General features: G+C 33.1%; 1 protein-coding gene across 3 annotated transcripts; it reads right to left on the reverse strand.

Annotated features, from left to right (window-relative positions):
* Positions 1-1,301: 1,301 nt before the first annotated feature.
* Positions 1,302-14,313, reverse strand: LOC128207678 (fibrous sheath-interacting protein 1-like). 3 transcript variants are annotated; one of them, XM_052910748.1, is made up of 14 exons: positions 14,180-14,313; positions 12,040-12,257; positions 11,448-11,658; positions 10,971-11,114; positions 10,431-10,623; positions 9,508-9,620; positions 8,460-8,561; positions 7,739-7,905; positions 7,067-7,180; positions 6,354-6,518; positions 5,629-5,787; positions 4,266-4,456; positions 3,617-3,753; positions 1,302-3,135 (listed from the first exon to the last, which is right to left on the reverse strand). In XM_052910748.1, exons 2-14 carry the CDS (start codon positions 12,244-12,246, stop codon positions 2,501-2,503), a joined length of 2,538 nt encoding a protein of 845 aa, XP_052766708.1. In that variant the 5' UTR covers positions 12,247-12,257; positions 14,180-14,313; the 3' UTR covers positions 1,302-2,500. The 3 variants fall into 3 exon arrangements, with proteins under 3 accessions (XP_052766708.1, XP_052766706.1, XP_052766707.1); XM_052910746.1 differs by having other exon boundaries at positions 10,971-11,117; XM_052910747.1 differs by having other exon boundaries at positions 10,971-11,117; positions 14,187-14,256.
* Between the last annotated feature and the right edge of the window lie 249 nt (positions 14,314-14,562).

Consider the following 14,562-nt stretch of genomic DNA (forward strand, 5'->3'; position numbering starts at 1 on the left):
GTCTTCACAGACTAGAGGTAAATCAGAAGAGTGACAGATATTTCTTGACCAATTAGCATTTCATAGTTATATGACTTGTTTGAGTTTAAACCATTTTGTGTGGCATGTAATGTTATTTATATGGACTGTTTTAACCCATTCATTCAAAATGACTCAGACTGAATACAAATGGTGAAATGGCTATCAAGTCCAACAAATTTCTGTTAGAGGCCCTACACCAAAATAATGAAAACAAGAGCAGTCACAGACTGCCATATACCCTGCCGAATTGAGAAAAGTACTTTGCCTTACAACAAATGGGCAATAACTCCGGGAATACTGAACCTAAAGTTATGGTTCTTGTGCACTTCACTTCTCTTAAATGAGATCTCATTGTATATGAAGTAAATACCTCAAAGACTTCAAGTTTGCTATAGACAGAAAATAAGTATTAAAATAACCAAAGGGCATTAATTTTAAAATATGGTTCCTGTGTAATGCACTTTTACTCTACGAGATCTATCTGTATATGAAGTTTGGAGTGAAATCAAGTTTTGCTCCTGATAAAACGAAAGTATGAAATTAAACTAAGGGCAATAACTCAAGCAAAAATGCACCCACAGCTTTGGTTCTTGTACACTGCACTTTTCTGAAAAAGATCTACATCCTGAAGTTTGAAGTAAAAATGTACCTCAAAAACTTTTCAAGTTATGCTCCAGACAAAAAAAAAAAAATAAGTATGAAAATTAACAAAGGGCAATAATAAGAAATATTGAACCCAGGGTAATGGTTTCTGTGCACTGCACTTCTTCTCAATGAGATATACCGGTACCTGTATATGAAGTTTGATGTACCGGTAAATACCTCAGACTTGTCAAGTTATGCCCTGGACAAAAAAATAAGTATGAAAATCAACACACGGCAATAACTCGAAAAATACTGCACCCAGAGTTATTGTTTTTGTGTACTAAACTTCTTCTCAATGAGACCTATCTGTATGATGTTTGAAGTCAATACTGCAAGGACATTTCAAGTAATGCTCCGGACAAGATTGCCCACACGCTTGCCATAACTTTATCCCTTTAGCCTTTTGGCAAGGGATAATAAGCAAGAAAAAAAATTTAATATAAAGGCAAATAAATAAATTTGCTGAAAAACAGGAATATTTGTTCCTAAAACTTTGACAAAATTCACCTAGTTGAAGACCTTATAAGAATAATGTTGGTAAAAGGTCTTGTTTTGTTGTTAAATGTTTAGTAACAATTATAACAAAATATAATATAACACAAGCATCAACTTTAAAATCAAGCTTTATTCATAAATAAATAAAATACACAAAATAAAACAACAACAACATAAGTTATCACAATCCAATGAGTTGTTTCAAGCATCAGTATATGATAAAAACAAATTGAAAGTATGTGTATATATGGTACATTCTATTATTCATATACATGTACTTCTGTACCTGATAATGATAATGTTAAAACAGCATAAATGTGATAGTTGTATGACATAATGTAACAAGGTATGAAGCATATGCCAAGTGAAATATTGAGAAATGTATAATGTATCGTTTTTGATTAGCTGGTACTTTAAAAAACAAAAACACAAAACATTTTGTCTTTAAAAAAAGTCTCCAAAAGACTATACTCACAGCTTAAAGTTAAACATTTTAATGAATCATTTTCTTATTAAAACATAACAGTTTAATATATTTATCATATTTGTGCTAAAGAAAACCAGAATTTAGAACACATGTTTCTATTTAATCTACAAGTTCCTTTAAGGACTACATGATGTATGGTATGACTTATTTGTAATGCTTCTGTCAGTCATATCCTCTACATTGAAAGCACCAAGTAATCATGAATGTCAGGCCTGAATATGCTCATAAAGCGACTTCATTGAATCCAAAAATCTAAATATAAACTTTTTTAACCCCATTAGTATTGTGAATGTAAGGAATAAAGCTTATCTAGCTCAAATGACACCAGCATCATCATTAAATAAAGTGAATTCTCTAATGGCCAGTTTCTTTACTTGCTTGTGTCTTAATAATTCAGATGAAAAATTGAATCATGGGTTTGGTTTGGAACCAGGGCCTATGATTACGAACAGTCTCCAGTCTGAATATAGACTAAGACTCAGAAAACATTTATTTTAACGACAAATAAATCATTTTCATTCTGTTTGCTTTACAAGATATATTGAAACGAAAGTAAATCTGTTAAAAAGTAACATAATTCTACAAACTTCACCATCATTTTGCTGCTAGAATAAAACTAACAATGAAATGAAGATTTGCTGTTTTTAGTCTTTGTTCTCAACAGTAACAACTAAGACTTAAAATTGTTCGTAAATATAATACCTGTATTTGTAAATATAATACCTGTCTTGGATACAAACAGATTCAACTAACTTAAGGTTTAGGTGAAAAAAGTCAGTGTCTTGAAAAATTATTAACATATAAGACCAAGAACCAGAAAAGAAACCAGCCAAAAGATCAATGTGTTCAATGTCATGTATTATTAGTATTGTAAGACCTAGAGCTAGCAGGAGTTGTTGTTCTTGATTTGTTGCCACTCCCCTTCCGTCTGTCATCAACTGGTGGGTGGGGACTCATAATTTCACCGTCCAATGACATCAGTTCTAGCCTTGAGTCAGCCCCATCAATGCTCTCAATCTTGGAATCTGATAGGCTGTTTCTAACAAAACTGACAGGCGTTCTAACAGAAAAATTAGAATTACCATTCCCGTTTCTTTTGCCATTATTTAGTCTTTGACCTTGTGTAACTAGAGTTCCAGATGGGTCAATTTCTGGCAATTTTAAAGGCTCTTTTTCGTTTCGACTCTCTCTTCCAAGATCAGAAACGCTAGCAAGACTTGAAGCTGACGATGCTCTTGACTGGGAACGAAAGCCATTCCTAGCACTTATTACACTTTTTGCCTGACCATTTACTCTTTCCTGGGAATTAAAAAGTTGTTCGCTATTGTTAACGTCGTAGCTGTTTTCCGTATCTGCTAAAGACTGCGACACACTGACTAGCGTATCTGTATCCGTATCCAAACTTTCCTGTGTAGTTTTGCTCTCATCAACTGTTTCCATAGAGATAAGTTTCCACACTTCTGAGGGAATTGGGGTCTCCGTTACATCTGTTTCGAGTAATAACAATATTTTTTTAGTACGAGTAGTTTTCAACAAATATGAAATTATAACATAATTAAATACGTCATTTTTTGTGCCAAACAGTTTTGAATTTGAAATGATTCTGAATAGTCATTATTTCAACAACCAGTGAAACTTTTTACAATAAAGCCAAAACTATATGATGAGATACTTCTTTAGTACAATCTTTCAATTAATTTCACATACTTAAACACATTATTGCATTTAGAGTTCTTTTATACTGATTGGCTTGATCAAATTCTGAATTTAAGATATCAGGGCTTGTTCAAATTTTGATTTTCATATTGCAGGGCTTGATTTTTGATGCCATTTTTTTTAAGAATTTGGGCTTGTTCATCAAAAAGTCAGACTTTGATGACAGTATGACAATATCTCCACTTGTTTTCAGCACAAAACATACAAAGTAAAGATGAAACGTGGAAGCCTTGTTTGATGTATTATGGTTACCTTCATTATCCTCCTCCTTTAGGGTGGACAGTTGTTTAGACAATGGGTGGTAGGCTTCTGACAGCAGTTTCTGCAGGACCTCTGGTGCAAGACGGGGAGGGTTGTCCAATAAGTCTTGGCGTGCTGAACGTGGTGACCTGAGGGAATAATTAATGAGATATATTTGTTTTATAAAATATTTATTTTTAATTGATCTGTTGACAAAATACAAGAGATAGGAGTTAATTAATTCACTTATACTAATATTTCTCAGAATTGTATATCTATTAGGCAGTATCTATAATTGTCGAACCAAATTTAATACCAATTAAATGGTAAAAAAGGGATAAATGTGGTAAATGGAGACCATTCTTTTCTGATTATTATACCAAAACAAGATATACAAACAAGAAGACGCAAACTGAAAATGAATGTAAAAGTGCATTAAAGTTACTATGCTTTAATGCTGGCGTCACTGGAGTGATTCATCTCAATGTCTATCTTAATTTTGAGATTTTACCATTAACAAATTCACCGTGTTCATCTCCTTTGGATAATAAAGATGCAGGTTACTGTCTGTACAAGTTATATGCTGCACTGATGCTGCCAACATGGCAAAAAATATAACCTATATGTCTGCTTCACCGGCGACACAATAACCCAAACCCACCTAGGTGTGCTATCCACAGTGATCTCAGAACCATCCATGCTGTGACTGACAATGGACTCAGTATCAGCAAATGACGTCCTTGACTCTGACTGGAGTGTCAATCGTGACATTGATGTGTGGGAAAGGGACGTCACACACTGCTCCAGTAACTCGTGCAGTTGGTCTTCATTTAGGACAGGTGTTTCTGCAATCTGAAATATTTTTGTACAAAACTTTAAAACAGGACTTTCAGTAAAGATCTATCTGTTCTATTTATAAATATTTATGAATACTGTTAACACGGGCAATGCAAGATCATTGTAAAATATATTTAATAGGGCTGCAACTATAAATCGATAATTATCAGTATTTTGCATAATGATATGGTATCACAATAGGGTCTCCGTCATTTCAATTTATAGCAATACTTTTTTTTAATAATTTTTGCTATTGATACAGAAGTTCTTATAATATTCCTCTAACTTTGATTTTTGTTTTGTTTATAACAGGTAATTTTTAATGCCAACAAAAATAGCTTGTTCATTTTTTTTAATTTTTTTTATAGTTTCATGTTAACCTTTTTAAATTTATGTTTGACAGCTCATGGCTTAGTTATTCTCATAGTTTATGTCTTATAAGAACTCTATTTAAATGAAAAAATATGAGGGGCATAAAGAAATTTCTCTTCAGCTATCTTATAACAATAAGTTATATATTTAAATATATTGGCATTCAATTTATTGCAATACAATTTTGGGCATATTGTTGCAGCCCAAAATCATATTTGAAAATATCTTTAGTAATATCATTTGCTTGAAGTTTGGCTTTGAATAGATGAAGGTCTAGTGTATTCATTGACAAGAGCACTACAAGTGCATGCCTTTTCAGTTGAAAAGGGGCATAACTCAACAAATACTGAAACCAGAGTTGTGTGCCGTCCTGTGCATATTTGTGTTTTATTCATTGTCACTGACAACATGTGTACTAAGCTTCATTTGAATATTTTGGACCATTTTTGGGTTATGACTAAGGTAAAACGAAATGCGTGCAGAAAATATGGACAATGACACCAAGCCTATATCAATACTGAAACAATTTTCCTTTTACAAACAGACAAGCTAAAAACACCGGTAGTATACTTGAATAATGAATCATTTAAATCTTCTCAATTTTTTTCACTAACATAACATTTACTTCAAGTTTTCTATCTCTAAATCAAGAAAACAGAGCAGTACTAGAACACACTACTTGCTTAATTCCTACATATTGGAACCCAAAATAGTAAAGCATCCTTTTATTTCATTTATTAATCTCAGACTGTTTTCTTCTGTTGAAATATGATCTATCATAAATTTATTAACTAAGAGAATTCCAGCTTTTCTACCTCCAAGTCATCGGGATTTTTCAATTTGCTAAGCTCAATTTCAATATCCTGTAGTCGCTCATTCATCTGTCGTTGTTCCGCATTCCGGAACAGCGCCCTCTCACCTCGCGACTGCCAGTCGATGTCGTGTTTTACACCAGTGTGCGTGAACAGCTTGGTCTAGCGTGGGATACAATATTTATACGACATTTAGTGATCAAAAATTGGACGGGCAGTGAAATGTCATAGCCTTAACTTGTATCAGTAAATTTTGATTTGTAATGGAGTTTTTCAAATATGAAATTAATTTTATATAAAAAACGTCAAAAAAGCAAATGCATTGTTTAGCTTCATTATGCACATGTAGGATTTGTTTAGGCCAAGGATTGCTCATTTTATGGCGTACAAGGTAAGGCTAGACATACAACATAAACACAACAAACTCAGAATCTTTTTGCAACATTTAATATTTTAGTTTACAAAAGCTGTTTAAAATAAATTTAACATGCAATTCAAGTAATGTTTAAACTTTCAAATAGCAACAATTATGTAATAGCAAAAGCATTCATTTTAACATGCACTGATAAAATGTATATAATCCGAGTTGTTAAAACCAAAATTCTCATGTCTCAATTAAACACAATGCACATTACTGAAAATAACAATCATAGAAATTGTCAAATGAATGCAACCATAACAAAAGTTAATCATTTTCTTCGAAATCTCCTTGTAAGATATGACTCTACCTGTGGAACATGACTCATAGACGACGACACGACCGACGCATAGTCCTCTGGTGGGAGAAGTTCTTTTAATCGAGAATCGATCGATGTCAGAGATCGAAGTTCATCCTCATCAGGTACAAAGCCGTCCCCTGGCTTTACGGCTATTTGGAATGGATTGCTGTCATCCTAAAAACAATCAATGTTGTCAGGCGTAAACTGGACATGTTTGATATTCACTATTGGAAAAAGCAAGGAAACTTGTCCTGTGGGAGTGATCAAAATTAACACAAACCTGCATGCCAGAAGCAAGACTGGGTTTGTAAAAAACTAAATTTTGATGACTACGTGGTGATAATGGTTTTACAATTCGAAAATGTAAAAGGGCACTGTCCAAGTAGAATAATGTCAGCACTATAGGTACTTCCAACAGCCTAATTGTTTGCTCTTTAATACATGGTGGTAGTATCGGTTTGCAGAACATGAGTTGCTTGGTTCAATCCCCAGTGTGACACAAAATATTTCTCTCAAGCAACTTCACTTTAACCTTTTGAGCTATTGTTTTGTGATAAATACAAATAACCTGAAGCATAGAATTTCATACATATATTTAAATGATTTATGAATTTGCCCATATACAACATTACTGTATACCGGTAAGTTTCTCTACCATAACCTCACTTTCAAAGGGAAATAAAAGTTTTTGAAAAGGATAAACTGGTTTTGAGAAAACTTACAAGTTCCATATTTTCAGCAATGTCAGGAAGATTTTCAACATCCGTAAGGAGATCATCTAGACGTTTTTTCTCCTCGTCGGTCATGGCAATAAGGTTATTGGCATCTGCTGCTAACTGCAGGGAGAAATAGAGGGTATGTGTTATACAATTATTTTCTATTCCAACAAAAGAGCCAAAAGCTAGTTATCAACAATCAATCATTATTTGCAGTTTATCATGGGTAATACAGAATGGGATTAGATGTATCTTAAAATGTTTTTTTGCCAAAAGTTTAACACATGTGTACTGAACATATTTCACTATATTGAAGAGCAAGCACTCACCAAATATTAAATCATTACTGACCTGGGGTTGTATTTATAAAGCTTTTAAGTGAACATTTTCAAATTAGAAACTAAAAATTAAACAATAATTATTTTGAATACCAGTACCCCATATTTTCAATCAAAGATGTTCATATGCAATTATTATTTTGACCATTCTCTAGCTTATTTTCATCATTTGGTGTAATAATATTGCTAGTTTTCTTTAAATTCAACTGAAGTAAAAACATTCACTAAGTTGAATTTATTTTCATCTTTTCAAAGAAGCATTCTGAATACAGCCACTGACCACAATGCTGTGCAAGTGTTAAAGTATGTAAATGATCACTAAAATAAACTACATAAACACCTCCTTGTTCCTTTTGATAAAGTCTTTTTTCTTCTTCTTGCCCCTGTGACTCCCCGACGTTGACCCAGAGACAGAGCTGGCATCCCCTCGTGACCCTTCCTCCCCATCACTTCCTGTCCCCACACTTTCTCCGCCCATGTTGGTCTTGTTTGTAGATCTGCTGTGCACTAAATGAAAAAAAAAAGAACTTATAAAAGTTTTATTATATATATTTCTTGACCTGTCAAATATTTCTAGGTTTTTCAAAGGTAAGATATTCTGACCTATCCACATTGGGAAAATGTTGAAAAAGCATGCAAAATTCCAAATTTTTATACTCCTAGAAAATTAATTCCCAACTTCAATTATTTAAGATTAAAATTATAACTTCCCATAAATCACAAAGGTGCAAATGCTTGTTTCTAATATGCCTATATGCATGTCACTCTTCTTAGGATACTGTATGTGACTTAAAGGACTAATTCATTAGACTGCTATACAGTCATTTTCTCAATCATATGTTTGTTTTGTTTTGAGCATTAAAGTCAAATTAGTGAAACAACATAATGCATTAATAATATAAAATATAATATGATATGAAGTACATGAATTATTTACAACTTTCAATTAAAAAAAATCAATCTGACAGAATGAATAAGCCCTTAATTTAAGGCCACATCTCTACATTTCATAGACATGCTTCTAGGTCCATGGCCGGGATAATTTATCACTGCATCCATACCTTTTCTGGATCTATTTCTAGCTCCAAGGCCAGGATAATCGTCCTCATTCAGCTGTGTGGCAAACACTTCTTCCCCTGTGAATTCATCTGGCACAGTCACCCCTGGAACAAAATTCATCTGGTATGAGATAGAAAATAAAATGGTTCCTATATTTTTTTTATTATTGCTTTACAGTGTGAAATGCTACAATTCAGTTTGTCATTAATCTAAGTTCATACATGTACATTGCTCTTTACATGAAACATGTTATATATAATATTATTGAACAATTGCCTAAATAGGGTTAATTGTAAACTGTAAATATTTTTAAATTTCAGAGATATAAAACACAATCTCTCAAACAGTCCATGCAACATTTTACGAGAACACACAATACATTCAGTGCAGTAAGGTAAAACTTGAAGTGAATCCATGTTTACAATATCTCATTCAAATCGACCTTTAGATGACTTTACGAAGGTGAACATCCGTAAAATCCTTTTTCAAGAAATAATTCAGACAACATAATTAAACATTCAGTGCGATTTAACTCTTATAATGGAGGGTGTTGAAATCATACAATATCAAATTCACCTTGACCTTGAGATGTCTCTTGACCTTGACCTTCCTTAAGGTCAACCTCACTCAAATCCAGATATATTTCAGAGAGACAGGGAGAATTAAAGGTTGAATATTCATTAATGTCTGGTGAGATTTCATCTACTTTTTGTTGGATATTAAAAGTGGTTTTAAGTTCAGTGTTTGGTATTAACTGACTGAGTTTGCATTCTGGACTTAAAGTGTGTGTATCTTCATTGCTATCAAGATATTCTAATTCAAGACCATGGCCTGAAATTGAGTTGGTTATAAAACATATTGTGAGATATCTTGGTAAAAATTAGTCCAGTCTCTGTATTCTACTCAAAACAGTATATGATACTGGTCTTCACCCAGCACATAGACTTGTGTATCATTCTATACTATTAAATTTCATCACAATTAACATTGAAAATAGTATAAACAGGTCAACTAACAATTAAAGTGTAAAATTTTAAATAAAAACCCCACCTTCATTGTGTCTAGGAGGCAGCTCCAAGGCCAGAAACTTTTGTTCATTGTTCGTGACCTCCTTGTACTCATCTTTCTTCTCTTTGTGGATTTCTTCAATCTCTCTACGAAGCCTGCAAGAAGAGATTGAAATGTTGAATGTGACCAGGGCCCATATTAACTGACTTCTTAAGTCAACATTTCCAAGAGATTCAGACTGCTGAATGCAAATGTTCTAATAATACATGTTTACAACAAAAGAAGTATAAATAATTGTAAAACAATTTCTTTTTAGAACATATACATGTACAAATACAGATAGTTACTCTATTGTTCCTCTAAAAGCAATTCAACAAAAAAATTTTTTCTAGTAAATGTAGTTTATTGAGAGGGTCTTGAGTCTAAAACTGAATCTTAAGACGTTAATGAATATGGGACCTGCATGGCATAACAGTCTACATAGCATTATAGTCTAACATATACAATAATACAGTCATCCTTTTTAAATCAAAATAATGATTTTACATCTAATCTTCAAAGAGTAGTAAACTGCAAAATAGTGATTATAATTAATCACAATCTTTATATGCCAAAAGAGGAGCTTTTATTGTTTTTTTGTTGTTGTTTTTTATATTTCTATTCACTTTTGGAATAGACAGCTCTATGTGTTTGAAGTTCCATTTTTTTCAACAATGTATTCAAAACATAACTTGTATGTATTTCGTTTAGAGCACTTGTGACGAAAGCTGATAGAATCAAGCTAGAGTCCATTTACTGAGTAGAAACCTGTACTGATGTTCATTTTGGGAGGCCATTAGAAAGTTCCCCCTGGTCGGAATCAAACCAATGTTACCTCTTGAGTGAGAGGCGGACACCTGTTCAACTAGACAACTCCAACATCTTAAAAGTTTAAACAATATTAATATGTTTATAATGCTTCAAACCTTCTCTCCAACAAGATCCTCTCCCGTTTCACCTCCCTCTCCCTCTTCACCTTCTTAGCAAGTATTTTATCCAATTTCCTCATCTTGATTATGGCTGCCTTCAACTTGGGGTCAAGCTGGTCAAGGTCGCTTGTTGGAACCTTGGATTCTGAGCTCCCTGCTGCACCTGTATTTGTTTCACCAGTACTTTCTCCTGTGAAAAGGGATACAGAATAAATTGACAATATTCTTTATCAATAACTTGATGTCAGTTTACTGCATATTATTAATAAATATTATAGGCTTATTTAAACTGGCTAAGAGTTATACACTGGTTTAACTACATGAATGCACTATAGGCCCACACCTGCATGTGATTTTTAAAAATGATATTTTTAAGAAGTTCAAAATTCCATTTAAGACTTTGTATTTTGGGTTTAGCTACACCCCTGTAATATACCATCTGTAGCCTCTAGTTTCTCCTCTGACTTCATCCCCTGTCTCATGTTGTTCTCAATCTTTGCTCTCAATACCTTTAAAATAGCTGATAAAATATCCCACCTGAAGCCCCTTGTTCTAGTTTCCTTAGCTTGTGCTGGTAGAGCTCTAGCTCTGACTTCATCTCCTGTCTCACATTGTTCACTATCTCGGCTCGAATCTCCTTCATCAGCTCATTCTCTTCCTCACTATCCAGTTCTTCACCATCTTCTTTCAGAGAAATGAAATAGGTACAATATATAATTAAGAAATTATATTACTATGTTATAATGAAACATTCCAATTTTAAAGATCGCAAACAATTAGCATAATTTGGTTCCAAACATTTGCTGTTAATGAATACTAAATATTTTTTTATTTACTATTAATGACAACAAAATATTACCATTAGTGGATACAAAAAATATTCAAATCAAATGCGATTATTGGATACTAAATACTTACAATTTATTGGAACCAAATTATTATCATTAATGGATACTTAATATTTACTATTAATAAGTAACAAAAATTAACCTTTTATGAGTACCAAATATTTACCATGAATGGGCACCAGGGAATTGCTATGTTGGCTGCCCGTGGGTTGAGGTGTCCGCACATGACCTTCCTCTGGACCTTCTAGAGCCAGTTTTCTCAACTCATCATCTCTATCATCGGCGTCACCATAACTCTCCAAGCTGTATTCATCACTACTGCTTTCATCCTCTGAGAACGTCAGAAGTTGCTGGAGATGAGCTCTTATATCATAACCCTGTAAACAATGATACAGACTCTGCTATCGGGATTGATTAAGATTGTGATTCTTTAACTATGATTACAGAAGAATCCAGTTTTGTTTCATTCATGCATCAATTTACAAACATAAAAGCCTACACTGCTTTTAGTTAAGACTAACGGTTGCTCACGTTGGAAAACTGAACCATATCTCAAATATTAACCGTCATGAGAGACTGTTAGCCTTACCTGAAGGGAAGGGTAAATTGGAAAAAAATATTTTTTTATGACAAATGTTATGGGTATTTTAATAATAATGATAATTCATCACATATTTTAAAATAGGCTTTTACAGTTTTAAGATCATATTAAGTTTATAAGTAAATCAAATATAATCATATATAAAACATTACATTACCCTTACTGCTGCCAAAACTTCCCCAGCATTCTGTCCACTGCCAGTGTCTAATGAATTATCAACAGACTCTAGTGACCGACGACTGGCACTTGTTGCTTTGCTGCTTCCACGCCCATTATAACTGGCAGAGCTGGCTGGGCTTGATCTCTTACTGCTTGTTGATAAATTGATCAAATCTTTTTTCTTTTTACTTCCCTTATCCATCATTTTTAAAATTCCTGTTAAAGAATAATATACAACGTATAAATATATTATTAGGTATACTATTTTATCACTATTGATTTAATCTACATTTTTAGCAGTATTTTCCTACTGCTGTGTTTAACACACTGATGTGAATAGAACATTCGCCCCAATGATAACCAGTAAATTTTGTCTGACATACTTTGCAGAAATGTTTTAACAAATTGAATCCTCTCCTGACATTGTTTCATATAAAAGAAATACCGTATTTTCTCGACTATAAGACGGGGAAATTGGGTCCCGATTTTTACCCCCAAAGTAGGGGACCCGTCTTATAAGCGAGTCGATAAAATATTTAAAAAAGATTCAAGTCAAAATCAGTAAAATTTTACATAGGGTATTCGTCTATCCAGTATATCGTCTGCTGATACAAGTATGGGGCAATTAAGTAAACAACAACACGAAATCTCTTCACGGCGCGTGCTCTGACGTCACACAGTGTACCGTTATATCTGCATTTTTTCTCATGGCGCGTGTCAGTATAATTAGTTTGACAGATATATCAAATCAATAAATTGGAATCTTAATATGATGTAGGTACCTAACTGTCAATTTGATTAAGCAAACAAATGACAATGCGAATATGAATCCTTTATGTTCGTCGCCAATCAAGGGACAATATTGCCTAAAGCATTATTGCTAAACAAACACCTATTTATGCCTCGGCTTTTCGCAGTTATGTTATTGAAGCCATTTATTTTGCCGAAGAACTTCATTGGTGTATTCAATAAAAAAAACTAAAACAAACATATGTTGTTATTGATTAATTATTACAATTCCGATAAGTAACGACCTGTCCTGCAAACTTATGTATACTCATTTTTAACCTACCTCCAAATAGAGAGCTCACAGTTGAACGCCATTTTCTTTGAGTAAAACAAAAACAGTTACCGCGAAAGTCGATAATTGTCCGTTGAGCTTGAACATTTTTACACAATAGGAAGAATTCTAGCATTTTAGATTTGCTTAAAAATTGACCCCGTCTTATAAGCGAGTCGAAACAAAAAGCACCAGATTTCATGGGCAAAGTTAGGGGGCCGTCTTATAAGCGAATCGCCTTATAGTCGAGAAAATACGGTACAAGAAAATAGATAAGGCTTAAATTGTTGAAATAATGTCTAAAGTACATTCATAATACACTATGCAATAAGCACACAGTGATTTTCAAGAAAGAAGCGGGATTAATTCCATTGTTGTTTTCATCTGAACCTGGTATTTTATTTTTGTCCAGAGGCTTATTTCAAGGAAGGCAAACAACGTTTTCTGATTAGACATTTTGACCCTTCCGACATTGTATACGCGTTTAAAATGCAGTGGTAAACAAAATTGTTCCGGGTCGCAAAAACGCTTGAAAACAAGACTTAGTGTGTGGACGATATTGATCAAAACATTCGATAAGACAAATGCATTCAATGTAGGGGAGGCAATTCGTGAGTAATTAAATAAATATAAACAAGAAGCCATCTGCGACTACGATGCTTTGTTTGTAAAACAACAAAAGGGAAAAGGCACAAAATACACAAACTGCAATCAAGCACGAGAATATCTCACATTAATGTAATTTGGATGCGATTTGAGCAATTTTTATGCGCGAAATCGCTTACTAGAATTATCCCTGTATACATGTGATATTATTGGGAATAATTTAAATAGGAAAATATCTTAAGCCATACCGTACCACACAGACTGAATTAAAGTGCTAAGTTTTGTAAATTATATGAACATTAAATTGCATGCATCTTTTTTGTATGCCATATTTCTGCCAATAGTTGTCATAATTTCCATGGTTACTAATTTAATAAATTCAAATACAAGATTATGGATTTGTGGAATAATGTATTTCAAATATTTGTATATTATTGATAACATTTGGGTAAAAATATTCATAAAATATCACCATATACACTTTAAACTCAACAAAAATGTTCAGTTCGTCAATTTGTTTTGGCATTTCTCTTCCATCTTGGAATTTTTGACTGTACTATTTTTTCGAGCACTTCAGGCGCTTGATTATAAATAAAAGCAATTTAAATCAAACATCCAGGTGATAAAGGAAATGCAACCAGTCTAAAACACCGACTATTTCCGCTAGTCGAGTCTATTTTGCAGACGGGGAGCGAAAAATATTAAAACTAAAATGATACAATAATGATACAATAAACACTTGTTTTACTTACAATGATACTATATAAAATAATCTTATTTAAGATAAATGATTGTTTTGCAGTTTATTTAGGTGCAGTAATCATTTAGAGTGTTGTCATTCAAATACTTGTTCGG

Source organism: Mya arenaria, chromosome 11 (genome assembly GCF_026914265.1).
Source record: "Mya arenaria isolate MELC-2E11 chromosome 11, ASM2691426v1".
Taxonomy (NCBI): domain Eukaryota; kingdom Metazoa; phylum Mollusca; class Bivalvia; order Myida; family Myidae; genus Mya; species Mya arenaria.